Source organism: Enhydra lutris, unplaced genomic scaffold (assembly GCF_002288905.1).
Source record: "Enhydra lutris kenyoni isolate GAN:26980312 unplaced genomic scaffold, ASM228890v2 scaffoldscaffold6, whole genome shotgun sequence".
NCBI lineage: Eukaryota > Metazoa > Chordata > Mammalia > Carnivora > Mustelidae > Enhydra > Enhydra lutris.
Genome location: NW_019154090.1, coordinates 18,170,406 through 18,196,750, shown reverse-complemented (window position 1 = coordinate 18,196,750; position 26,345 = coordinate 18,170,406). Strand labels below are relative to the sequence as shown.

General features: G+C 47.8%; 1 protein-coding gene across 1 annotated transcript in view; it reads right to left on the bottom strand.

Moving 5' to 3' along the window:
- The window catches only part of LOC111141361 (chromodomain helicase DNA binding protein 6), a 195,797-nt gene that overhangs the window by 33,946 nt on the left and 135,506 nt on the right, over positions 1 to 26,345 (bottom strand). The window contains exons 18-27 of the mRNA XM_022493841.1: positions 22,373 to 22,537; positions 20,673 to 20,852; positions 19,335 to 19,445; positions 17,377 to 17,579; positions 16,508 to 16,707; positions 15,644 to 15,803; positions 10,949 to 11,038; positions 8,680 to 8,783; positions 3,195 to 3,324; positions 1,331 to 1,391 (exon numbers count right to left, since the gene is read on the bottom strand). Of these exons, the coding sequence (XP_022349549.1) occupies positions 1,331 to 1,391; positions 3,195 to 3,324; positions 8,680 to 8,783; positions 10,949 to 11,038; positions 15,644 to 15,803; positions 16,508 to 16,707; positions 17,377 to 17,579; positions 19,335 to 19,445; positions 20,673 to 20,852; positions 22,373 to 22,537 (1,404 nt within the window). The remainder of the gene's footprint in view (positions 1 to 1,330; positions 1,392 to 3,194; positions 3,325 to 8,679; positions 8,784 to 10,948; positions 11,039 to 15,643; positions 15,804 to 16,507; positions 16,708 to 17,376; positions 17,580 to 19,334; positions 19,446 to 20,672; positions 20,853 to 22,372; positions 22,538 to 26,345) is intronic.

The following is a 26,345-nucleotide window of genomic DNA, read 5'->3' as shown; positions in this document are numbered from 1 at the left end:
AAGGGCTCTCAAGTACCAACAGGAAAACAAAGAAACAAACAATGCAATTAGAAAATGGGCAAAAGACACGATGACACATTTCACTGAAGAGGCTTACAGATGGCCAATTAAGCCTATAAAAAGATGTTAAACATCGTCGGTTATTAGGGAAATGTAAATTAACACTACCACCAGATATCACCGTACAACCATCAGCGCGGCTCGGTTACCGTGATGACAACACCAAAAGCCGACCAAAGACGAAGAGAAAGCGGACCAACCGCTCCTGCGGGGCTGGCGGCAATGTGAAGGGGTATGGCCACGCTGGAAACAGCTTGGCAGTTTATCTTATTTTATTTAATTCTTCAAGATTTTATTTGTTTATTTGACAGAAATCACAAGTAGGCAGAGAGGCGGGCAGAGAGAGAGGGGAAAGCAAACTCCCTGCCGAGCAGAGAGCCAGGGCCCTGGGATCATGACCTGAGCTGAAGGCAGAGGCTTTAACCCACTGAGCCACCCAGGCGCCCCAACTTGGCAGTTTAAAAAAACTAAACATGCAGTAACTGTATCATCCAGAAACTGTACTTATGGACATTTATCCCACAGAAACGGGAATGCGTGGTCATGCAAAATCTGTGCGCAGATGCTTCTAAAGGTATTTCTAACAGTCAGAAACTGGAGACAATGCAGACTCCTGCACTCGGACATCCAGACCACGGACTGCTACAGAGCAATGAAGAGGAGGGCAGTACTGTTACAGAAACCAACCTGCAGGAGTCACAGGGGATTATGATGAATGACAAAAGTTAACCCCCTAGGGCCCCTTATTGTTATGATTCCATTTAATAATATATATTCTTAAATTCTTAGTACGTATCTTAAGAAATAATCTTAAAGTAACGAATTATAAAAATGGAGAACAGGTTAGTGGTCACCACCAATTACAAAGGGGGCAAAGGCAGGAGGGAAGGGGATGTGGCCATCAAGGGCAGCACGAAGGATCTCTGTGGTCATAGAAACGTCCTGTATCTTGACTCTAACAACGTCAGCATCCTGGCCGTGATGCTGGACTACGGTTTTGCAAGACGTTCCCATGGGGGAACCTGGATAAAAGGGACACGGGGTCACCCTGTATTGTATCTTACAGTGCATCTAAAATCTATAGTTATATCAAAATCAACTAGATTAGAGGTCAATGCAGTCTGTATGTTGACGACGTCTATAGTAAAATGCTGGGCCGAATGCAGTGCAATGGCAGTGCGGCAACCAAGCTCCCCACTCCTGCTGCTGAGACGAGGACGCGTCTCGGCCCTGAACACCGTGTGGATTACAACACAGCAGCGGGACTCACCGTTTGCTTCTGTGGGCCGTCGGACTTGTCTTCAGTGTTGTCTTCTTTGTCCATGTTGCCTCTGAATGCAAGTAAAATAAAAAGCATCATGCACCACCCAGGAGCTATTCTGCAACCAGAATGTTTGCAAGAAAACCCCCTAAAATCACTGACCGAAAGGAAAATTAGTGGATCCCTTTGCCCACAGGCCTCAAAATCTTGGTTTCTACCAGTGTCGTAACTGCTACAGGCAAGGACCCCCACTCAGCAGAAACTACAGCGTGAGATGATCTACTCAGACACTCGGGTGTCCTGCCCTCAGGTGCTCTGTGCTCGACCAGGGCATGAAGCCGGCCAGGTTCTTCCGGCAGCCCGCCACCTGGCTGCGGTCTACTGCAAGTACAGAGGCCGGCTGTCTGACAGTGATACTGTCACAAACAAGGTCATGACTGCCCACCGAGAGTTACCTGAACATGGGCCTTAAATAAGAGGACAGACTCCAGAGACTGAAGCCTGTGCAAATCTAGCGAGTCCAGAAGCGCTCTCAACCCTCTTCCCCCACAGCGGGGTGAAGCTTCAGGCAGAATCCCTTATGTGGTGGCAGCCACTTCCTCAGGAGGGAGCGGGGCTGCTCCTGCTAGGAAGGAAGGACATTTTGCCCTCTCAGCAGCAGACACCTACCTCGAGCTCCGCTGCCTCAAGTCTTCTGTCTTATGAGCTTAACCACTGCTGATGCCCGATCTTACATGGACTTTGAAGTGTTCCTGTCTTAAAGATTCTCATCGATGCTGCTCAGGTCCGGGAGGCAGGAGAACCTCACCTACCCTAACTACCTCTCGGACGCCCGACAAAAATGTAAGCTTTCCGCCGCGTTCAGGTACCTCACCCGTGAAGCATTTTCCCCTGTATCTACAATCAGTGTCACCACTCACCTGGGCTTCCGTTAACATCTCTCCAAATGAGTCTATTATCTGCACAGAGGAAATTTCTCTTTGGAGCAGAGAATGTTCTAGTAGTTAAAGTGTTCATCACGGGTTAAGGACAGATGGAAAATCCATTTCACCCTTTTCTTGGCCTTAGCAAGTGGTCAGGAGCTCCTGGCAGTGCAGGTCCCCCTGGCTAGGCCTGGCCACAGCCCTAGGCAATGCAAAGCAGTATCTGCTACTTTTGGGGAGAAGAGCAGTTCAAAGCTTACCAAACACAAGCTAAGAGATAACATAAAATGTTTCTCTATAAATATATATATATATCTATATTTCCACACACACACATATGTGTGGGTATGTATATGTGCGTATGTATAGCTGCGCCACAGTTTATGGCCGTTTATTTAGCTTTCCAAAAAATTTACAGATTTGGGGGCTATGCCAACAGTAAGTAAAACTCAGCCAAAGGAGATGCTTCTATGCTTTTTTGCACACAACCCATAAATAAGGCCTAGATGCCACAGCCATGAAGCAGTGGCTCCTAAATTCACCGAACGCATGAACAATGCATTCTGAAATGCTGTCAGGATTTCATCTGAGGAATTTCAAGGTCACGAAGACTGTACTTGCAGTGCCTCTTAGCTTTTTGCCAGGTATGAGAGGTCTGAATTCCTCCTCAAGAATCCTCTGACCAGACAACAGATGAATAGGGTAGGATGGTGGACAGCTTGAGGAACCCAGGAATAACAGAACTAGTTTTGGTTCAAAATGCTTAGAAGTCCAAGAAAAGGTCTGAGATGTAACAGGATCTAGCGATTGCGGCAGTCCTGGAAAGTGGTTCTAGCATGGCAAGATTTAAGGGACATGCTGGGCTGTGAGAAGAGACTGTGAGAATGCTGGATGTCCAAAGAGCAGGTCAGAGAGTCATGGCATAACATGTCACATCACGGATGGCTCACCTTTCAGGAATGTCCGAGGTCCCATCCGTAACACCCTGTTCTGCAGAAAGGGACTTCTCATCTGGCATCCCAACTTTCTCCAGGAAGCAAAGTGCTGGGTCTGCTCGCATGGCATTGTACCTCTCATACCCTGATCAGGGGTAACGAGCAATGTCAGAAGTCATGTCAGAACTCACCAACTCTCCCCTGGGACCTGCACAATCACTGTTTCCCTTATTGAGTGAAAAATAAAACAATCAGAAACACTATTTAAGATTAACTGAATCCTGTAAGATTTCCTATCAGAAGAAGATCCTTGAGCTAAAGTAGATACCTATGAGTAAGTGTTTAACCAAAAATAAAAGCTGACGTAAATGTTCTGTGTCCATGAAGAGATACTAGGTACAGATGTAATGAATGCTCACTTGTTTACTTCTTTTGGACAGCAAAGGGGACCAGGCAAGTTGGTTTTGCAACTTGTGCCTCTCAACCCCCAACTCTGGACACATTGTTACCTCCTGATGGGCTTGTTTTCTGAGTCTGATTTCCTCCCATGTCTTAGAAACAGAAACTGAACCAAGTGATGGATACAAGGGATAAAATACAAGGAGGCCTATGGTGCTTGTTAATCAGATTAAAAGTGATTTATTGCCTCCATATTCACCAACTCAGTATGAAATCCTAATCCACTGGCCAGGGCTTTGGAATTACCTCTCACCACTTCCCCAAAGTCAAATAGAGAATGAGCATATTTCACTCAGAAGAGACTCCTGAAAGGGAGCCAAAACAATGAAATAACATCACTTTTACTTTGATAATCCCAGGCATGAGAATTTTTGTGTTTTTTTTTTTTTTTTTTTTTTTTTAACTGAATGGAATGTAATTTGATAACAAGACAGGATCTGGTCACAGAAAAGATCCAAATCTATTGTTATAGCAAACTATCTTGAGGGAAACACTTTCGAGATGGTCAAAACCCTTTCCGCATCGCTCCCAGGAAACAAGGTCCATTTCCAGCTCTGCAGCACGTACAGAGAGGGCCCATCGCAGGTGACAGAGAACCCGCACGGGTGCTAATAACAGACTCGGGTTTACTTTGCTGGGTGTGCGGCCTCCATGCTGGCTTCTGTTCCCTCATCCCTATGGCTGGAGTTCTGTCCTCCACCCCGCAGGCAGCACCCGGCTTTCCAACGAGCCGCAGGTACTTCATCTTTTAATCCAAAGTGACTCTTCTGCCGTCTCAGTGACAGGTGCTGCCCGCATGAGGCATATGGCAGGAGGAACTGTGAGGCCTTATGTTCTTTATTTGCTGTTCCTTAAGATGATTACTGGATTATTGTCAGTCTCTCTCATGAGATTGTGGGCTCCTCAGGGAAAGAATCTGGCCCTGTTTTCTCAGCATTACACATTCTGTATCTAGTGTGGGGCCTAACACCACACACGCACAACAGAAGATTGAATGAGGTCAGTTTTGCCCAGATTTTCTCCAATAATCATAGTAAAAGAGCCCTTTGCACCCTCTCCTCGTTTTCTACCACAGTTTGTGGCAAAACAGGAATGTCCTCAATGCTCCTGCTGCCCTGAGGAAATTCCTGCTATCTCCACCTGCTGCTCCCCAAAAAAAGAGGGGTGCTTCCTCTGACAGGTGAGAGGCTGAAAGCTTTCGCCGTCAGCCTTTACACCCGAGGGAGGCTTACTGTCCGTGTGTCCTGCCCTCAGGTGCTCTGTGCTTGACAAGGGCATGAAGCAGGCCAGGTTCTTCCGGCAGCCTACCACCCCGCTGCAGTGCACTCTGCACGCTTTCTCTTATTTTGTGTCGGTCTGAAGACCAGACAGATTCTGCATTCCTATTTCTCACTGAGCTAAGAAGCTGGAGGCAAGGAAGAGTCACTGATTCAGGGTCCTAGAAAACCCCAACAACTGCCCTGCTAGTTGCAGGCCCTCTAAGAGCAACGCCAATAAACAGAGTAGGTGACAGCCTTTGAGGGGTATGGGCTGCTTGTCTCTTCAGTCTAGAAGCTCCTTTCTAAGAATGTCAACAGAAATGCTAAACTTCGTATCGTAATACAAACTGCGTAAATCCAGGCTGCCTTAGAGGGCACAGAGAGCTACCAAGAGCATCACTCAGAACAGGTTTGCTGCAGGGCCCTTCTTGCTGCAAACAACCAAAGGTGCAGGCAAGTCTCTCACTGGGGTTAGCTCGGACACGGAACCATGGCTCTACCCCTCTGATCTGCTCATAGCAGGGTATGTCTGGGGTGGCCTGCAGGAGCCACGGAACTTCAGACAATGGACGGCTGTGTTTCTTCACAAAGAAAATGGTGGCAGCATCACAGCTCATATTTAGGTCTCCATGAGATGGAAACAGAGGCAGAGGGCTTCCTGACACAAATTCCTGAAAAGTGACCACCACACAGCTTGGCTTTCTGAGAACCTCATACCTCTACCAGCTGCTGGGTATCTGGGGACTCGACTGTCACCTGGTAAGACCTGTTGTGTGGGCTAAGTTACATAGGGGTAGCTGGTACGTTGTCTAGATAAGGATGGGTCTAAGGCTACACTCACGGAATGTTTGATGGGTAGCATTCCAGTCAGGGGGAGCATGTGATCTGGATTCTGGAAGTCTCCAAGGAGGATGAGTCCATGAAGCCAGCCACAGGCATCTGCCCCATGTAGTCTGGGTAGATCCAATGTCAACATTCAACTGAACAGGGCTGAGTGCGTGTGTGTGGCTTAGGTCCTGTCCTTTAGTGCTAGGTACACCTCACAGTGTCTGAAGTTGTCATACGCCACAACCAGCCACTTCAGGCATCATGCACCTGCCCCCTAAGACTACTGAGTTCACCTCAACTGGCAATCTGGGGGAATCTGAATGGAATGGGTGATGCATCATCTTAGGACCTCAGGAAAATGATCAGCTTAGGAATGATTCACTTAGACCCTCCCAAACTGCTTCAGGAAGCAGAGCAGTTTTAGGTACAGAAGTGACCTCTGACACCATCTGGCTGACCCCTGAACATTCCCAATGTAAGACTAAGAGAGATCAACTGCTTAATCCTACTACCCTAAAGCCGGCTCAGGGATGATAAAGTTAGTAGGTACGGTGCCAGTGCTAACTTGCCTTTCCTACAAGAGAAATGGTCTTGTGCCCCCTTGGAGTCCTGTCCTCTGACGTATTCTTTTTTTTTTTTTTTTTTTAAAGATTTTTTTATTTATTCATTTGACAGAGAGAGATCACAAGTAGGTAGAGAGACAGGCAGAGAGAGAGGAGGAAGCAGGCTCCCCACTGAGCAGAGAGCCCGATGCGGGCTCGATCCCAGGACCCTGGGATCATGACCTGAGCCGAAGGCAGAGGCTCTAACCCACTGAGCCACCCAGGCGCCCCTCTCTGACGTATTCTGAGGCCACACTGTTGGCCACATCTTCCTCATGAACTACACCCACCATCGTTGTGCAAAGACCCTCTTTATCCCAAACTATCCTTCCTTCCCTAAAGACCTTTGGTAGGATACGGACTTCGCCATACCAGGTCTTCTAGGTCTTCCATGCTCGGTTTCTGGCTGTTGTTAGTATCTGCCTGGCACACCTTGCTTTACCCTCACATGGCAACCGCCTTCTCTCTTCTACCTCATCTTCCATCTCTGCTTCCCTGGGCCAAAGAGCCTTTTCCTGACCTCTTTTCCTGGAGGGGCCTGCTTCCTTTCTCTGTGTGGGCAGTCCCTCTGGTTTGCTGTCCCGGCAGTGAGCTTTCAGCTCTGGCTTTAAGTGACCTCTACATTCGGGGATTTCCCTTTATTTGTTTCATGGGCAGCCAGGTAGTTTCACGTTATTGTCCTAACCTACCCAGCCCTTCTGTATGTCTGTGGTGTGTGTGTGCTGGGTCGGAGGAGGGACAGAGGGGAAGTGTGTAGATTCTGTCTGCCATCCTGCTGGGGCGTCACGTTGTGTCCCCTTTCCACCTCACGTTCTCTCTTCCAAGGGTGTGGCCATGTGCCCTAAAACTACCACTAAAATGAAACACAGGGTCAACAGACTTTCTTGCACACCAAGTTCAGATGCTCTAATGTGGCTGCTTCTAGCAACTGGTCTTTGGGTTCTTTCCCAAATTAGATAAACCAAGTTTTGGCTGCACTGTGGTTCCCTGAGCTCAACAGAGAGGTCATGTGTTTCTTCCCACTTCAGCGTGGAGTTCCTGCACAGCCCTGCACTGTCCCAAAGAGGAACCACATGTGGTTATTTAAATTTCAATTAATTAAAATTACATAAAATTAGGAATACAGCTGCTCACGTGTATCAATCATATTTCAATAGTCACATGTGGCCGGTGGATTCCACAGTGGACAGTGCAGAGATAGGACGCTTCTTCCATCACCACAGGTAGTTCTAATGGACAGCACTGCTCATCCTAACCCCAGTGGTTTGACAAAAGGGCTCTGGGCGGCACTGGGCCTTCCGCTCTAACACCAGAATCCACGTGTTGATGGGATTCCTCATTAAAATAAGTATAGGCATAGCTGTTACGCGATTGGCTGGCCTCCAAATGTGGAATTCCACTGACGACGCGTACCTGAGAAAGTTAACTTTCCAAAGGGAGAGGAATAAGTAATAGCAGAATAGTACTAAACATCTCCTCCGCTTCTATCTACTGCTTAGCCCTGCCCTAGGCGGTCTACAGACCTGCTCTCACTGAATCTTCAAACAATCCTCTCTAGCTGGGCTGCTTTGATACTATCCCATGGTGCAGGTGAGGAAACTGGTCAGAGAAATTTATGATTTGTTCAAGGTCTTAAATTTAGTAAGTGGCGAACTGACAGTGAAAGTCAGATATGACCAACTCTCCTACTCTGAATCCTCTCCAATTTAAGATTTCAGTTATTCACCCAGCAAGGAAGGGATCTACCAGGCACATTACACTGACTGTCACATGGCACTTCCATCACTGACCCTGACCGCTGGCTGAGGGCAGGGACAGGTGCTTAGGACAGTGCCAAAAGTGAGGAAAGGAGGTACTTACTTCAGTTCTTCCAAGATATTCAAAACCTCCCTCAGTCTTCTGGACTCTTGGTTACCATATTTAAAAAAAGAGGATCGTACTATCTTGTATTCTTATATTGTTACACTAATGAGGCAAAAAGATACACGCTAGAAACATGCAGATTATCTAGAATGATTTTAGAACTCTACATACATATGAAACGCTAAAACCTAACATTTTCCCTATTTATTCCTTCACTCAAGAAATGCTACGTGCCTACTGTATGCCAGGAACCAGGCCAGGCGCTGGGATTCCAAGGGTGATGGAGAACGAGGCAGGCCAAGGCCCACACAGGCTCTTTGCTGCCACAGCAGCCCTTGTGAAGCTCCTCACCGATCCTACAAACATTCATCATATTTTCATGACTCACACATTCATCCGAGAGGACAGAGGTGAGGCTACTTTCTAGCAGAGATGTGCACAGGTTATGGAGTTTCTCAGGAAGGGGAGAGCATTTACTGAAATACACACCGTGTTTGAACACGCCTATCAGAAGGGACTTATCGGCCTCAGCGTCCCACCAATCCACTGGGATCTCCACGTAGTCAATGTCAGGCAGAGGCACTTCTAGTTCCCTGTGAAAGGAAGGGTGTGGACTCAGAGTTCCTTCAATGCAGACAGAAAACAATGCAAGAACTACTGGCCGAACCCTGTATCAAGCCCATCCCTAGTCACATGCTAAGAGGCTGAAGTCAGAAGGACTTAGAAGGCTGTGGGCCACGGTTTCCTAACCAGGACCTCCCCTCACCCTCATCCAGGAAGCTATTCCCACATATGTACTTGCTTCCCAGGCTTCTTAGACTGGAAGGCTGACTGACACAGAACCCTGAAGCACCTCCTGGAGAACCCATCAGTACGTCTGAAATTGGGGTCCACATGTAAAATGTAGACAACCATCTTCAGTTGAGAACCACAGCAAAAGTCATCCATGTATTGGTCAACTGAAGGTAGAACTTCCCCCACTTGGTCGAATTCACACATGAACAAATGCTGAAAACTCCCTTAATCATCTTGGTTCAATAAGTAGAGATCTTGAACACCGAGAATAAGACAGTCAGCACTGGCACATGCTGGGAGCTGAAGACAGCCTTTCAGAGTCTCACAGTAGGTGGCACTTCCTGGCAGTGGTCTGCTGGGTCAAAACTGATCACTAACTCCACTGCTCCTGGCCAAAGGGATGAATGTAACTTGATCTCAGGAACAGGCCTATAGGACTAGCAGGCCTGTACCATCAGCCCCTCACTGAATTCTGTCCATGTTCTGAAAGCTCACATGGACCCTCGGCTCACTGTCTTCATTTGAGCACCATCCTTTAAGGCTTTGGGTCTGGGGAAGAAAAATCCACCTGATGGCCCCTCTCTCCCACCTCCCAGCTGTCTGGGATGGCTCCTCTGTAGCATCTTAAGTTTCTTCTTCCAACAGGCTCTTCTTGTGACACACGGCTAACTGTCCCTCCCCAGGCCCAGCTCCCTCAGTGGGAATGGCGGTCCAGGGTCCTACGTTTCCAGGCAGTGCTCCCTATCTGGCTCCACTGTAGGGCCCACTGCTCTGCCAGAGTGTGACCATGAGCTGAATGACTTTTCTGGAATGAATGCTTTTTATTCCTCATGGCACAATAAGGGCCAATGATAGCCAAGATTGAGGAGAGTAGAAAGGAGAGAAGGGTGCGGGTAATCGACTCTCCATGTTCTATCCAGATCCCTCCATCTACGTGTTCTAAGAAAGCATGGCAGGATGAGAAAATTCAGGTAGATTACTTCTGCCAGATAACACCTCATAGAAATCATCAGGTTGAATTCTGTTGCATTTCTATGACCCATAAATTGAACCTTTTCACCAAAGCACTCAACCTCCTTAAACCCATTAGAAATGACTACAGTAACTACAGAAAACATTATCAGGTAATGATGGTCATTGTAATGGTTGCTCCCCACTACAAACTGCCCCGTGGGTAGGATGGTCAATGTACTTTACTGCTCTCCTTCTTTATTGTCCCCCCTCCCACCCTGTGACCACTAAAGCCATCAGCATTGCCCAATGGACAGAAAGAAGAAGAAGAAACCATGGCCATAGGTAATCTCAAAGCAAAGATGAAATCCCACCCCCTCTGGTTTTCCCCAGCAACGATAGGCACTGTAGAGGACTGGAACAAAAGGCCTATCTGGGGAAGGGGAAGGAGGCTGCCTGGCTTTATCTAGTGGTAACTGGGAGCATGGCAGCCTCATTCTCTGAAATCCTGGGAGAGTTCCGCAGGATTCTACAGCTTTAGAAACACTTATTTACAAAACTAAGGTGCAAACAATCAAACAGGGCACCAGGTATTATAAGTATGATTAGCAAATACAGAGAACTCCCCAAATGTGGAAGAGCACTGTGGCCAAGAGTGGGATTCTGACCAAAACGCCCAGCATACACCTGTCGCACCGAATGTATCAGGGTATGAATACTTGTACCTCAGTGACAAGCTAAGGCAGAGAAATGACTGTTCAATGTTACACCACCACTGGGAAAAGCAAACCAACTCAAGACCTCACCAAGAGCTGTGCTGTGGAGAAACGGTTTCTCCTTCATTTTGCGTGGAAGGGCCCTGCCTGCCCTACCGTGCAGGTAATTGACCCCGGGCTGGGTGCGAACACGGGCCCCCAGGAGCACGGGAGGCTTTGTCCTTCGCCGAGAATAGGCCCCGTGTGGCAGCTCTGTAGCACTGAGAGCTCGGAGAGCTCCAGCTGACTTGGTTTACCTGGCAGGGGTTCCTTCAAACGCTTTCTCAGCTGCCTCTCCCAGTATTTCAGCTTTTAGGTAGTAGAGCATCCGGACTCGCAAAAGTACCCTGTGGAAGGTGAACACATGAACGCACAGGTGTCAGAGCCACGAGCTGCCTGTGAGCTGCCACCCCAGGTGGATGCCGGGAAATTCCGTGGGTGTTCCCACGTTATTCGTGATGGGAAGTAATATATGAGAAAGCGCTAGAAAAACGAAACCCAACGTACTGATGACAGATGCTACCGGGATTATCCCCACTTTACATGGAAAAATGCATCTCACCATCACCTGCTGGGTCACCCTGTGAGCCCTGGGCGGCAGCAGAAACACGGTTCCCCGGGCTCTATGAAAGCGTACTCAACCCTCCCACACGGACCTCCTGGGCAGCGCCGTCCCGAGAGGCTGGTTAACGTTCTCTCATTTACTGAAGAGCAGGTCAGGCTGAATGGTGCTGCCTTCAGTTTCACCTGCACACAGTTAAACCGGGTATTTAGGACTCTTTTTCACGGCAACTGCTAGGATATACCACGTCGTTCCTCCTGAGGGGCTCAGTTCCCTGGATTCTGCACGGAGCACATTCAAGCTCCGAGGGCAGGCACCAAACGTGTTCGAGACAAGGCGATTAAGCAAGTATTGGTTGGGCAACTACTGTGTGCTGGGCTCCACGCTGGGTTCCGTGAGGCACACGACGAACGTAAGGGATTTGGCCCTGTTCTGGACGCGTCTACAGCATCTAACTGTGAGATGAGACCAACCAGGAAAGAATCACAGCACAGAAGAATAGGGGGGGGGGGGGGGAGAGGGTGGGGAAGGCTCGACGGACACGGAACCAGGCTGAAGGGGAGGGCAGGCACGGAGACGTCGCCCGCGGCAAGGAGATGTTTCACATGCGCAGCAGAGTTGCTAAGGGGTTTCAAAAAGGACTGGTAACCTGCTCAAAACCAGGCAGGAGTAAAGGCCAGCTACTGTTAAAAATAAAGTCCCATTTACATATACAGGAACTGACCTCCACAGAAGTTATTTTAAAAAGAGAGAGAAAGAGGGCACAGAGCACAAATAGTATGTAAAATGCATGTTATTTTAGGGAAGATAAAAGAAGGCTGTGCATTCACCTAAGCTGGTCCATACCCAGAATATCTCTGGAAGAACCAGGTTAGCAGTGGTTGCCTCTGGGGGGCAGGGAATGGGAGTTGGAGGAGGGAGGAAAGGTTATTTTTGACAATTTTTAAAAAATATATAAAGTGCCACTGTGGGCTTGAGTTGTATGTGGCAAAAGACAAAGTAGAAGTTTCAGAATGGAAAAAACCCACTTATCTTTCTGGTATGCCATTCCTTACCTCAGCTGTCAGTTAACTCAAATGATTTTGAGATTTATTTTTTAAAAGTTCAGATAGTAACAACTCTGAAGAACTTAAAACAGTCACTGACCCTTCTACCTTGCTGACCTCCTCAGTAAGAACCGGAAGGAGGAGGCCTTGGGAATGGAAATCCTGCCTGGTTAGAGCTAGCCCAATTGGAGGAAGCTTCTCCTGAAAATGAAAGAGCTGTCTCTATTTTTCTAAACAGAGATGTGTTGATACTTGGAAATATCTACAGCATGAGGGATGTGTTGATACTTGGGAAAAATCTACAGCATGAGGGAATAGAATTTAAAGTAAATAGTATTCACTTTTCTCTAAATGAGAAGCAAATCAGTTCGGAGGACGGATGGGGCAACCCTCCCCAAGTGAGAGGATAATCCCAGTTGACATCTAAACTCAAAGGGAAGGAGAACTGTGGTAGGTCTGTAATACCCTCACTTGAGTCCAACAAAACCCATTAATATTTGGGTGGCATCATTGCCCTTTCCTTCATCTCTTTCTTGAAAACAAAAACAAAAACAAAAACTCTATAACATTTTGTTGATATGAACTATATTTCCAGAAAGTGCACTTTAGGTAAACATATAGCTAGATGAATTTCCACAAATTGTGACTCTAGGACCGCAACCAGGAAGCAGAACATGTCAGCAGAAGGTTCCCTGGGTCCCCTTCCAGTCACTACTTCCACCCCCAAATGGATGGCCACTCTCCTGACTTACAGCTTGGATCTGAAGCAGTTGTTCTTTTAACTTTTTAAAATTCTCTTGATGACAATTTCCTGTCCCTAAATACTATGCTTCCACTGCTACTGAACAATGCTTTGGGCGCTGACTATTGGCAGTGTGTGTTAGCTCCCTTAATCCAAACAGCAGTGCTAAGAGATGGGACTGTCATCATCTTCATTTTCTAGATGAAAGAAAAAGAAGGCACAAAGAGGTTAAGTCATGCACCCGCTGATAGGTAAGAGGGCCGGGGTTTAAATCCAAGCAGCTCTGACCTCACAGCCTGTCTTAAACTTTATCAGGTGCTGGAATGGCAATACATTCGCTAACAGAGCCCACAATTCTAAAAGCACACAATCCAGTTTTGCTGCAGAAAGTCTGCCTGTCCTCCAAGGTGCCTCAAGGCAGAATGAGGACCCCAGACCAACAGGTGGAAGTCTCAAGGAAGCAGATTTTAGATTCGATATACAAAGGACGATTAATTAGAATCATCTGGTAATTAAATGAGCCTTGCTGAGAAATGGTAAGCAAGGGGCCTTCCCGTCAGCAGGAAGGCTCAAGCACAGGCTGAAGGTTCCCTCTGGGGACCGCCCACAGAACTCCCACGTTGAGTGGGGAGAGCTGCAAGGTCCCTGCCCACTCTGAGGCTCGGGCTCTTCCCCAGCCAGAACTGAAGAGGATAGCCGTCTCCGTAAGATTCACGGTAATAAATAATACTCGGCATCTCTGAACGCAGAGAAATGCTTTACTGCATTCCTTTTTAAAAAGTAATCTACACCCAACGTGGGGCTCGAACTCACAACCTCTAGATCAAGGTCGCACGCTCTGTGGACAGAGCCAGCCAGGTGCCCCTACCGCATTCCTCAATTCCCAGGGTCAGGCATGCACTCGGGAGACGTCTTGGGGGTGGTGGTTAGAAACGTTACGGCCTTCCTCAAATAGGTTCTGGTCACCTTCTGTGATCATCGCCGCAGCTGCCCAGGGAAGTTCTCCATCAACCTCTCCGGTTCAGCCTATTTTCAGTGCTCCACACCCACATGTACAGCTGTGAATAGAACAGCCAAATGCTGCTGCCGCTGACTTAGGAGGGCAGAAAGACCCCAGTCCTTCGTTTTGCGTTTCATAGGTCAGTGAGTGTAAGGATCCTGATTCTGTCCTGGCCCAAGCACCGTTAGCCCCCCAGCCAGCGAAGCTCGTGATCAGAGTTAGCGTTATTCCTTGGTCATGTCTCTCACAGTTGACCCTTTCTCCCCAACTCACCCTCCTCTAGGTCCTCAAGATCAATACGCAAATTATGACAGAACACTCCTAGATGGCCATTCAGCTCTAGGTTGACCTACTCCATCTTGCTGTTGTCAGATTAATTTTTCTCCTCAAACATCTTTTTTTTTTTTTTTTTACCATATGTCTCATTTGTTCAAGAAAGATGGCTGCTCGGAGTAGCAGAGCACCCTCAGTTAGCTTGCAGTGCGAGGTCTCCTGTGAGTCCTCTTACCAAGGCTGCCTCCTCTGCGTGTCCATCTGTGGTGACTCTGAGCCAGTTGTGTGGAGTCTGCTACCAGGTCCTGCCCCAGGCAGGTCCCACCATCGAGCACGGATGTGCCCTTGGATTCTCCGTCCCAAAGAGCCTGTACTTCTGTGCAGATTTTTACAGTTTGGGACATGAGGCCGCTCTTTAATGGTTTGGTGAGATGAAGGGAAAGGACCAGATTTCATCCATAAACAATAAAGAATACAACCCAGCGACAACCACAGGACCATTAGGCTGATGTCAAAGGGAGGAAAGTAAACCCTATCAAAAGTAATTAGGAAGTTAAACTCTTATTTATCACTCAAATTCTATGGTTCTAACCAGAGATGCAGCAGCAGAGGCCTGCTCACTGCCAAGCAGGAGTGCCAGGGAGATCACCCTCGCCAGGCCTAGGAAGCTGGAATTGGGGGGTGGGGGGTGCATCTCCAAGGGCCCTTTAAGTTCTGACAGGTCCCCTGTACCATGACGCGAGTATCTGGCTCAGGGGCCCCACCTCCCCAAACTCAACTGCACAAGGGCAGTTTCATCTTCTGTCACTGTTTCCTTCGCATCCCTCCCTCTGCATGGGGCTGGCCGAGGACCCAGAGATACAGAGATACACTCAAATGCGTGTCTGTCAAACACCTGGAGACACAAGCAGCAACACTGAATTAGAAGAGGAAGCAACTTGGCACGGGGGAGGGAAGAGGCTGAGAGCAGTGGCCACTAAGGTCCGTCTTCTGCTCTCCCTAACGTGACCTCAGGGGCAGAAGGAGAGAGAACAACAAAATCACCGGTGTCTTAACTAGATTTAGAGAGTTGAGTCAGAAAACCCTCAGGCGTACAGGCAGCGTTAGTAGAGAATCAAGGCTCTGGAGGGAGAGGAGATGTTGCTAAACGAGTAAGACAGGCTTTATGTGACAGGATCCTGACCCAACCTAGACCACACATCCTACCGTTCCAGGATGGAACGGAGGTAAGGATCAGCAGGAGTCCCCCACAGGCCCACGGCGATCCCAGGAGTCTGGACAGCCCGAGTGGAGCTGCTGCCAGGGGTGGGGGGGCAGGGGCACACTCACTTGTTGCAGTGCTGTTTGAGGTGTTTCTTATAGCCATCATCATGGAGGACCACCTCGGGGTTGCAGGTGGCCAGCCAGTCTGCATTCTTTAACTCTGGGAGCAGCAGCTGGTTCTTTGTCTTCTTCCCCTTCCTCCCTCTGGGGACCGGAGCAGACAATCCTGGAACAGAAAGGCAGGTGGATGAGCCTAGACAGCTTAAACATGGGTGGGGGGTGCAGAACAGAGCTGGGCTGGGGCTACAAAGAGGCAGTCAGGCTGTGCGTGGTGGCCCAGGATGACAGACCCCACTCCTCGGTCCACCAAGCAGTGCTGAGAGTGAGGAGAAACGCCTGGGCCCCAGCTCAGTCAACTCCAGGACCGCTCAGTCACGCACTAAGGTGTACCCATGCAGATCAAAACATCACCTGTGTCCCCTGGGGACCTTACAACCTGGCCAGGAGAAAAGGCACCCTTGACCTGAAACGTGAGGGTGAGCTACAGCCAGACACAGGGAAGGAGAAGCACAGCACAAGGGAAGGCACAGGCAGCTGGGACTGGGAGAACAGAGAACGGCACAAGAAAAGCCACAGCGCACACGGTGGCCCCGGTTCAGGGGAGGGGCCCTGTGATGCTCAGGTCGGTGCATGCGACTGGTACGTAGGCAACCTCGAGAGGGCCCCGCTGGACTTCCACAGCACAGTGAGAGTGACACTGGGGGAGTCTGCGGGAGAACTGAAGGACTCGTCTTCCTCTCCCACAGCTAACATTCTCTAGTGCATCTGAGAAAGAGAAGTCTGCAAAGCAGTGACCTGGGGCAACAGGGGAAGAGGGGTGGGAGCCCACAGCAGCTCCCGCCACGCAGGCACAGCCCTGCCACCGCTCACCTGAGTGGTTCTGGAGGGTCTGGGCCTGCCCATCTTTGGTAGGTGTGATCAGTTCCCAAATGAAACTCTTGATCTTCTCGTCCCCCTTGTAATGCTTGACACAGTATACCAGCAGGGCCCGGCAAATCATCTCCATGTCCTTCTCATTCAGATGCCACTTGAATCGCCCGTGAGTCAGGATGTCCTTCCACCGGCCCCAGCTGAGAGTGGAAATACAGAAGGGCGTTGGAGGGAGGAAGGGCACGCGTGCCCTCAACACTGCAGGATAAACAGGAACCCAGGGTGCTTCTTGTCCTCTGTCAGGTCTACTAATCACCCTGAGGGCTATGCCCTGAAAGGTCTTCAAGGACCACATGCTGTAGCAAACCAAATGTCACTAAGGTGACCTGGACACTGAGAGCTTCCTATGGCCACCAAGATGTTAACAAGGGAGGGATGCAACTATCTGGAGCAGGGGATAAATCCGGTATTAAGAGAGTCCTGCTGCACTATTCAAAAGCAATGGTAAAGTCCCAGAAGCTAAACCTTCTATTTCTACCAGAACCAGAGTCCTGCACGAATCATGCCTAACTGCAACATCTGTAGCGTGGACTCCTCACGCATCCCTCGGGGGGAAGCAGGAAATCAGTACCAGGCAGCGAATTAGTAACAGAGATTTGCTGTGACAAGCACACGAGAAAACGATGGCACGTCTACAACAGGGCAGGAGAGTGTACGATGACTGAGGGAGCCACGGGCAAAAAGCACAGTTCTCTTCTGCTCTCACAGACCGTCCATCAGCCCGGAGCTCTTAGAGGTGACTGGGGAGACAAGCTGGACACATCTCAGGGACTGGAGAACAGTCACACACAGGCAAAGCCAATACCCACCCAAAGATGAGCAGGTTCTTCTCCACCCGGAAGCACTCGGCTCGGAGGTAGCGCCTAGTTTTGTCATTGAGGCGTCTGGACCTCGTGGGCCTTTCATCCGAGTCACTGTCCAGCTCGGAGAACTCCATGAGCTCATCCTCCTCAAAGGAATTGTAGTGTTTGGTCTGCTTTCTCACTCGAGGCCGGTCGATCACTAAGCTCTCCTAGAAACAGACAGGTCGGTTGGGGACAGAGGCCTTCTTTGCTCTATCCCCATCACAATGCACGTGTATCCTGTGGCCAGTCCTGGGTCCTGAGGACACACCCGGGAGAAAACCACACTCGGCCTCACCCTCCAGCAGGAAAGGCTCTTCCCCGTACATCTGCCAAGCCCACGACAAGCAGAGGGGATTCTCGGAGACTCCCTGGAGATGGCAGGTTCCCCCAAGCTGCCAGCGCTGTCCACCACCACTTGCTGTTTCTGCAGTCCTGCTAGCAGAGCAGGTATGGCGAGCAAGGCCCCCCCGTGCCCAGAGTGGTGGTCCGCTCTTGCCAAGAGAGGCTGCAGTGACGACCCGAGCTGTTCGGCCCAGCATGCGGAGGCAGCCTGCGCTCTGCAGACAGGAGGAGCTGGACCAGTCCACCTGCTCAGCAACTTTCTGAAGACACACACATTTCTTGGCTTCTTTACTCTCTGCCTTCCATGGGCAAGGACTGCTAACCCTTCTGTCTTTCCCTGAAGACATGATGCCCAGCCCGGGATCCTCTCTCTGCCCATTCCTGCGGCTCCCCTGCCAGAACCGTCGCCTCTTTTAACAGTCCCCATTAGCTCTTGCTTCTTATCCTTCCTCCCTCCCCCCGCACCTCTTCCCAAAGCTCAGCTCCGCTCCCAAATGCAGCCCTGATACACTGTGGCATCACCCCTGCTTCAGTCACCTTGCTCCCTGTCCTGCTGCTCCGGCTGCTTCTAAACATCTCTAGGACGAGCTTTTGCTCCCCGCCCTCATCCACCATCCAGCACACATGGTAACTTCTTGATTGTGACCTGTTACAACAGGTGTTACTGAACAGGTTACTCAAGGGACTTCAGACTCCTCCTACTGCAGAGGAGACGGTGGACTGGGCCAGCTCCGGTGACCCCACGGCGGGGTTAAGGCTGGGTGCTGGTTACCGAATCAGCCAGCTATGCGCGGGGACTGTCTCCCAGGCTTGTGGATCTATACAGTTCAACAGCCACCAGTGAAGACAAGTAGAAAGGGATGTATGTGCGTCCTGGAGTGAGGTGACAGGGCCAGGGGTGGAGAAAAGGGATGAGATGAACATGTACGGGGTGCCTCCCCATGGGCTGGCCAGGTGGGTTCACAAGTACTATCGCCAACTCTGCAAGGGGCCATCACTACCTCCCTTTGTCCCGTGTCTTGCTCACTTATCTCAGTGGGGCCAACTGCCTTGCCCAGAGGCACACAGTCAGAGGCGGACTGATGTCAGACTCTGGTTTTGTTCCGGGGCTAGTCTCTTTCTCATGTTCAGAAGTAGAAGAACTCAAGCTACTGGGAGAATGGAGGGGAGGCCAACAAACCCCTTCCTCCTGCTTTGTCTCCTCCAGAGTATCTGTCATAGGTGAAGTTTCCTTCACAGGAAGTGTGGAAGCAGAGCTGAGACAGTCACACGCCAAGGATGGGATGCTGGCTTGGGTCAGCGCTAAACTTGACCTGTGTGTGGCCAGTTCCAGTTCTAACTGCCTTTGTCAAACTTCCCGGGTGCCCAGCCGACTACGTGTTCCATTAGGTCATTTTAAAATTTTAACAACGAACATCCATTAAGCTCTATGTGTCAGGCATATTTTAAGTATGCTACATACAGCAGCTCACGTATGACCTAAGGCTCAGGACTGAATAACAACTTGAGCTGTTTGGGAATTTATGGTCCTATGAGACACACAGAAATTGTGACGGAATCGAACATTCTCGGTACCGTACCTTTTCATTCTTTGCTTCAGTGTCCAATTCAGCTATTTTGGCCCATTTCTGCCAAAAGTTTGGGTCATCTAAGGAAATATCTGTCCTGTTTCCTGAAGCCACAAAGCTAGCCTGTGGAGATGACAAAAGTCAATAAACTGCACTTGAACACAGTACAAACTGGTAACACCACCTATGTTACTGCAAACATGCCAGAATCTCAAGTATGTTCTAGCTGTGTTCGAAACCAAAACCCCTAAAAGAGCCTCCCAAATGAATGTGAAAATCTCAAGACTGATCTTTTCTACAGGCGCCTGGGTGGCTCAGTGGGTTAAGCTTGTGCCTTTGACTCAGGTCATGATCCCAGGGTCCTGGGATTGAGTCCCGCATCAGGCTTGTGCTCCACGGGGAGCCTGTTTCTCCCTCTGCCCCTCCCCTGGCTTGTGTCCTCAGTCTTGCAAATAAATAAAATCTTAAAAAAAAATACTGTTCTTTTCTAAAGATTGGGTATGGAAATTACAAATTCAACATGTAGCATTTTTTGGAACTGGAAGTTGGAAGCAAGAGAAAGCCCCTGGAACACAATGGCAATGTGTCACTTGATGTCCAGTTCCCTGTGAAATGGCTGCTGCTTCCAGCTTCCCTAGATGGGCTCTTTCTTCCAGCTCACCACTTTCTAAGTGACCGCTGCAGAAACGGCACCAAGCTGGGCAGTGTGAGGGGCACTGAGATGAGGGGCACCTGTAACGCACAGGCTGTCCCACTGAAGATGTCCTACCTAAGTCAATCACACAGGCCACAAAGCTCCCGATTCCGTGGTCAGGAACCTGAGAGTGATCTGGTAAGTGGTCTCATTAGTTCAATCCGAAATCCAGTGAGCTGAAGGGCAGAGGAAAGGGGCATGTAGACTAGCAGATGGGAATCTAGACTAACATCTCTTTTCTCATGGAATGAGCAAAAACACTTGCTTCAGTTTGGAGAATGGAATGTTCATTGGAACTGCAGGGCTTGGACAGGGGTCAAGGAGTGCTCTACGAGGAAATGCAGAGGAGCACTCAAAGATGTCAGAGCCGTCTTTGTGAAGAGTGAACAGTCCAAAGCTGTAAACCAAGGTGTCTTTCCTGTCTGCTGAAGATCAGCTCCCGAAGTCAGGAGTGCTGTTTTCTTTCTATACAGTTTCTGGCTCGTCACTCAGAATCCCCCCGAGAACCTGCATTTTTGGTCTCACACGAAACACATGTGTAGACAATCTCAACGGTTTGATGTAGAGAAAACAAAGCCTGGCCAGTGAAGATCAAAGAATAGCTTTCTCTCTGCTCCCGCTCCAAACACACAGACTCTGGACAAAAGGTGCCATACCTTGGCGAAAGTAGACCCTTTCCCTTCGGACTGGATGGTGATGGTGTGGGTTCTTCTCTGCAGAATCTGGTCTATGTCTTCTTCACAGAACTTGGAGCCTTCATCTTCCTCATCCATCAAAGCTCCATAAGCGCCTTTCCGGAGCAAGTCCTCTACCTCCATTTTTGAGAGCTGTTGTACCTGGACAGGTCACCAAAGGCTACTCACAAAGCGGAAAATGCACAGGAGAGAAACAGCCTCAAATCTGGCCTTCATGATTCAGTACATGCTTCCTCCACTAACCGCACATGTCAGAATAAAGATAGGGGCTATAAGTTTTAGAAAATTAAAGCCCAGGGCGCCTGGGTGGCTCAGTAGGTTAAGCCTCTGCCTTCGGCTCAGGTCACGATCTCAGGGTCCCGGGATCGAGCCCCGCATCGGGCTCTCTGCTCAGCAGGGAGCCTGCTTCCCTTTGCCCGCCTGACTGCTTCTCTGCCTAGTTGTGATCTCTCTGTCAAATAAATAAAATCTTAAAAAAAAAAGAAAGAAAGAAAGAAAGGAAATTGAAACCCAGACAAAGACCCTCAAGAAAACCATGGAGAAGGCAGGCAGATAATCCCCGATGGGGAGCTCTGGAATAAAAGCCAGTACATGACCCAGTGGCCCTAACATTCCTCAGGACATTAGTTACTATCAAATGTCACAAGTCGTTGAAACTACGTACCATGAAGAGGATATATTTAATGTTTTAGTTTGAGTCTGTATCTTTAAAAACCTCCAGATGTACTAAACGAGCTAAAGAATGATGACTTATTCATTATTAAATAAAAACATAAGTATTGGAAATGATGTCATTTCTCAACTAAAGAAAGGATCCTGTGCCAAGTGTGATCCTCTCAACTGCTTGTTGAAAACAGGAAATGGGAGTTCAAAACACCCTTTCCTGGTTCTCATTAAGAATCTGGTTCTCTTTCTATCAATCACAAGAGGGAATTCCATGACTCCCAGCACTGGTAACTGGAAGTATTATACTTAGCAACATATGCACGGCTAAGAGGATATAGAACATCTGGGCTGAAGATAACTCATTTAGAAGGTTTTAATTCCCAACCTTTGATGCCCTGAGTCCAGAGATTTAGGAGATACTCTGCTTTGTTGGCCTAAAATTTAATACGATTTAGGAATCTTAGCTGCAATTTTTCATCCCCGTGGAGGGGGAAAGAGATTTTATTAACTGCCATATCGCAAGATGCTAATTTATTCATTGAGTTTTTTCATGGACCATCATGCACTGAACAGCTTTAATATGCCAAGTGCTGTTAAGGGCCATGCAGGATACAGATAAAATAGGTCCCACTACACCCTCAGGAGGCTCAAAGTCTGGAGCATATGGTGACAAGAGATATTTAGAGTGTTAAGTGTTAAGATCTACTGACTTCTAACGGGCACGGTTGGAAACTCTGCTCACTGAAACGTTGCTCCATGTTGGGCGATCCTACCCCATCACTGCGCCTACAGATTTCTTTTATGCCTCCGTAAAACGTGGACAGCTGACCCGGAATTACTTTCTGCTGTGGGGAATGACTCAACAAAGACGTGTGACCTGACTCCATTTAGTGAACGTGAATCTCCAAACAGCTGTAGGAAGGAAGATTCCAGAGGGGCCCCGGCTATGTGTTGAGTACTTCTTGGGGACCCTGGGTAGGTACTGTCATACTCACTCCATTGGTGCTACCCTTTCGGTTTATGTCCTGAAGAACAGCCTTGTCCAGGCCCAGCTTCAGGCTGGCCTTGTCAAACATTTCCCGCTCGTAGGAGTTCCGAGTAATGAGACGATACACCTTCACGGCCTTGCTCTGGCCTATCCGGTGACATCGGGCCTGAGCCTGGGAAGGAGGGAAGGTCATACACATCATGTCACCAGATATAATGGCAGCAGCCCAAGGAACAGGGAAACACTTAAATACCATGTGGTGTGAGTGCCTGGCTCTCACAGTTATGAGTCATGGGACGAGTTCTGGAACAAAATTCACCCAGATGTCAGCTGCCCCTTCAAACTCACTCACTTCTTCACACCATTATTTACTGAGTGACTACCATATGCTGGGATAAAGCGATGAGAAGGACATGGCTTCCCACCCTCCCCAGCTTGCCGTCTGAGCGTAGGCGCTCATTCCCAGGAGCCTGTCCCTCTCTCTGGGCAAATGCTTCAGAGCTGGCAGCAGCACTCTCTCATTTTACTAGGAAGAAATTCTCACACAGAGACAACAGTAGAGAAAAGTAGAAAGATCTCTTATGGACGATTGTTTCTCATCTCTACTATGCCTCCACCCTCTAAGACTATTATGAAACAAATCCTAGGGATCCTAGGGTTTCATCTTTACATACTTAACATATAATTCAAAAGATAAGGACTCTGGTCTTTGCCACTGCCACACTTCAAAACACGAAAACTTGGCAGGAACCATCTCATCAGTGTCCAATTTCGTTGCTTATCTCACAGGCACATTAAGTGTGCTTGTCTGGATCAGGATGTGAATAGGGCCCATATGTTGTAGCGGCTTGATAGGTCTCAAGTCTCTTTCAATCTATAGACGCTCCTTGTTTTTCGACCTCTCCCTTTTTCAGACACAACTTTGGAAAAAAAGCTTTTATTTATTTATTTGAGAGGGGGGAGAGAGAGCATGAGAGTGCTAGAGGGAGAGGGACAAGCAGACTCGGCACTGAGTGGCTAGATCCACTATTTCATGACCTTGAGATCGTGATCTGAGCCGAAATCAAGAGTCGGATGTTCACATGACTGAGCCACCCAGGCGCCCCTCAAATGCAACTTTTTTGCAGGAGAAACCAGGTTTCTGTTCTCTAGTTTCTAACCATCCGCATTTTGCCACCTGCATTCTGGCTGTGTCATTGAACAAGTTCCTATGTTCCCTGTATTTCCTCTAAACTGGGAGCTGGACATCTTTAGACTTGATCAGGTTAAGATTTGACTTTTGGCAAGTGTTTCTTGGTGGTGTTTGAATTTCCTTCAGGAGGCATATGATGTCCGGTTGTCTTTCTCTGAGTGATAATCATTGGCTAGATCCACTACTTCATTAGAGGTTACAATCCCTCATGAATTTTTTGGTTACCCTGATGTTCAGTTCCTGTAGAAAAGACAAGCTAAATGCCTGATTCTTTATTTATTTTTTACAGCTTTATTTATTTTAGAGAGAGACAGTGAGAGAATGTACGAGTGGGGAAAGGGGCAGAGGGAGAGAATATCCAACCAGACTCCTGCTGGGTGTGGAGCCCAACTTGGGGCTCGATCCCATGAGCCACGAGATTAGGACCTGAGCTAAAACCAAGAGTCAGACATGTACGTGGCTAAGCCACCCAGGTGCTCCTTCCTTCTCTTCGTTTAAATCAGTTTCCAAAATAATATCCTCTAAAAGTGACCAATGAAGACTTTTCTATTTATTTTTTAAACACCACAATGAGGTTATGCACTTAAATATATATACTATGTTTTATCCCACTGCCGTTATTCTTTCTCCTGCCGGAAATTTCAAGTTGGCTCCTGAATTCTTTTGACATGATCCAGTCGAATACAAAAAGGAGCATGATGAGAATAAACTCTGGTGTGAAAATGGATGTGGAGGTATCCACATGAGCCCATGGTTCCAGGTGGGTGTGATCACGCGCACGCACACACACACACACAGAAAGAAATAGATATGGACAGGCTATTTGTGTTTGCTTTCTGGTATGACATGTTCCATGTTCCTACTAGATTTCCTGCCCAGACCTGGAGTTTGACCATGTTCTTCCTGGGAGTCCTGATTTCTTTCAGTGAGAGTCTGGATGCTCCAGAGGTGCTCCTTGTTATTAGGTAGGTCATTGTTTCTAGGCTGATTCAGAAGTGTGTGTGTGTGTGTGTAGTGTATACAACCATGTGCATATATAAGACAAAATACATCACAAGATCATACCATTATTTGTAATCTAAACTTAAAAGCATGGGATTCTAACTTTACCAACCACACACCTATATCTCTTTCTAACCATGTCAAAAGGCTCAATTCTCAACCATACCAGTATCATTGTTCATTTGATTTATCCCACAATTTATGTAACAGTCTCAGAAAAACTGTATTATTATGATCTACTCAAAACATAATTACTAAAAACAATGCAAGATTTTTGTTTTCCTCCTCTCAGGGTTATATCCCACTAAGTATGTACACTTAAATTACAGTGTTTTAAATACACAGTGGCAGGTAGGTTTCTTTTTTTGCCCAGTGGTGGGGTCAGAAAATGTGAAACTACTTTCTATGTAATAAAGGATTAAGGAAATGGGTAAATATACTGAGGAAAATAAGAATTAGGGTTTTCACTGTTGAAGAAGGAAGTTATAAATCCATAAAGAAAAAAAAAAAAACTAGAGTAACTGTGGTATTGGAATGGATCTGGAGAGGTTTCAGCATTAACTTGTGGCTAGGTGTGTGTCTGTGTGGATATAAACATACACATACGTACAGGTCTAGAAACAGATATGGATATATGTGTGTTTATAGGTTTATTATACATGTGTATATATACACATACAAATGAATGCATATTATGTATCTATGTACATTTATATTCTCTGTGTGTCTGTATTCTATTTTTTTTTTTTAAAGATTTTATTTATTTATTTGACAGAGATCACAAGTAGGCAGAGAGGCAGGCAGAGAGAGAGAGAGGAGGAGGAAGCAGGCTCCCTGCGGAGCAGAGAGCCCGATGTGGGGCTCGATCCCAGGACCCTGGGATCATGACCTGAGCTGAAGGCAGAAGCTTAACCCACTGAGCCACCCAGGTGCCCTGTGTGTCTGTATTCTAGATATGACTACCAAATGCGCCTAGGAGCAACAGTATCTCAGTAGCAAAGGCCATAACTCACTCCCAGATCTTGGTTTCTAAATATATTCTCCATTAAGACAAAACCTAGGTATGTGAGAGAAGTAGTTAATCCCAGGGCTGGGGGCAGAAAAAGTAGAGGACGAGCCCCAAACATATTATTGTGCTAGAACATAAGGAAGTGGGCAAAGAAGGATGGAGACATACCCAAACAAAACCATCAACTTGAAGAGGTTTCCCACTGGCTACGTCCAGGATAATCTGAGTACCAAAATAAACATAGTAGTGGAATATAACCCATTGAATGAAAAAAGAACCCATGAGTACATGATGACATAAATAAATGGGAGAAAAAAGGGAAAACTTTCTTAGAGTAGAATATGACTAACAGAGTTCGAGTAACAACGCTTAGAAAAATATTTATTTATACAGTCCTGAAGTATCTCTCCAAAATTGCTTATTAGTTTCAAAGGAAAAAACAGCAACTTTATAGTGGAGACATCTGGTAGATACCCATTAACTAAGATATCTAAATGCCTATTAACACACAAAGAGACATCATGTTTCTCCTGATGTGATATATTGAGAAGGATGTATCAACTTCAGTGGTATTACTAAGCCTGAATCCAATCCTGAGGAAATAAGAAACACAGAAGGAGGGATAATATGTAGAACTGGACTGCACTCCTTAAAAACATAGGGTTGTAAAAAAAAATGAAAGACTGAGGAACTCTTCTGACTCAAGAAGACTAAAGATGTGGGCAGTAAGGTGATGGGTGCTCCTGGACTAGATGGGCTTCAGGCTTGGGGAAGAGT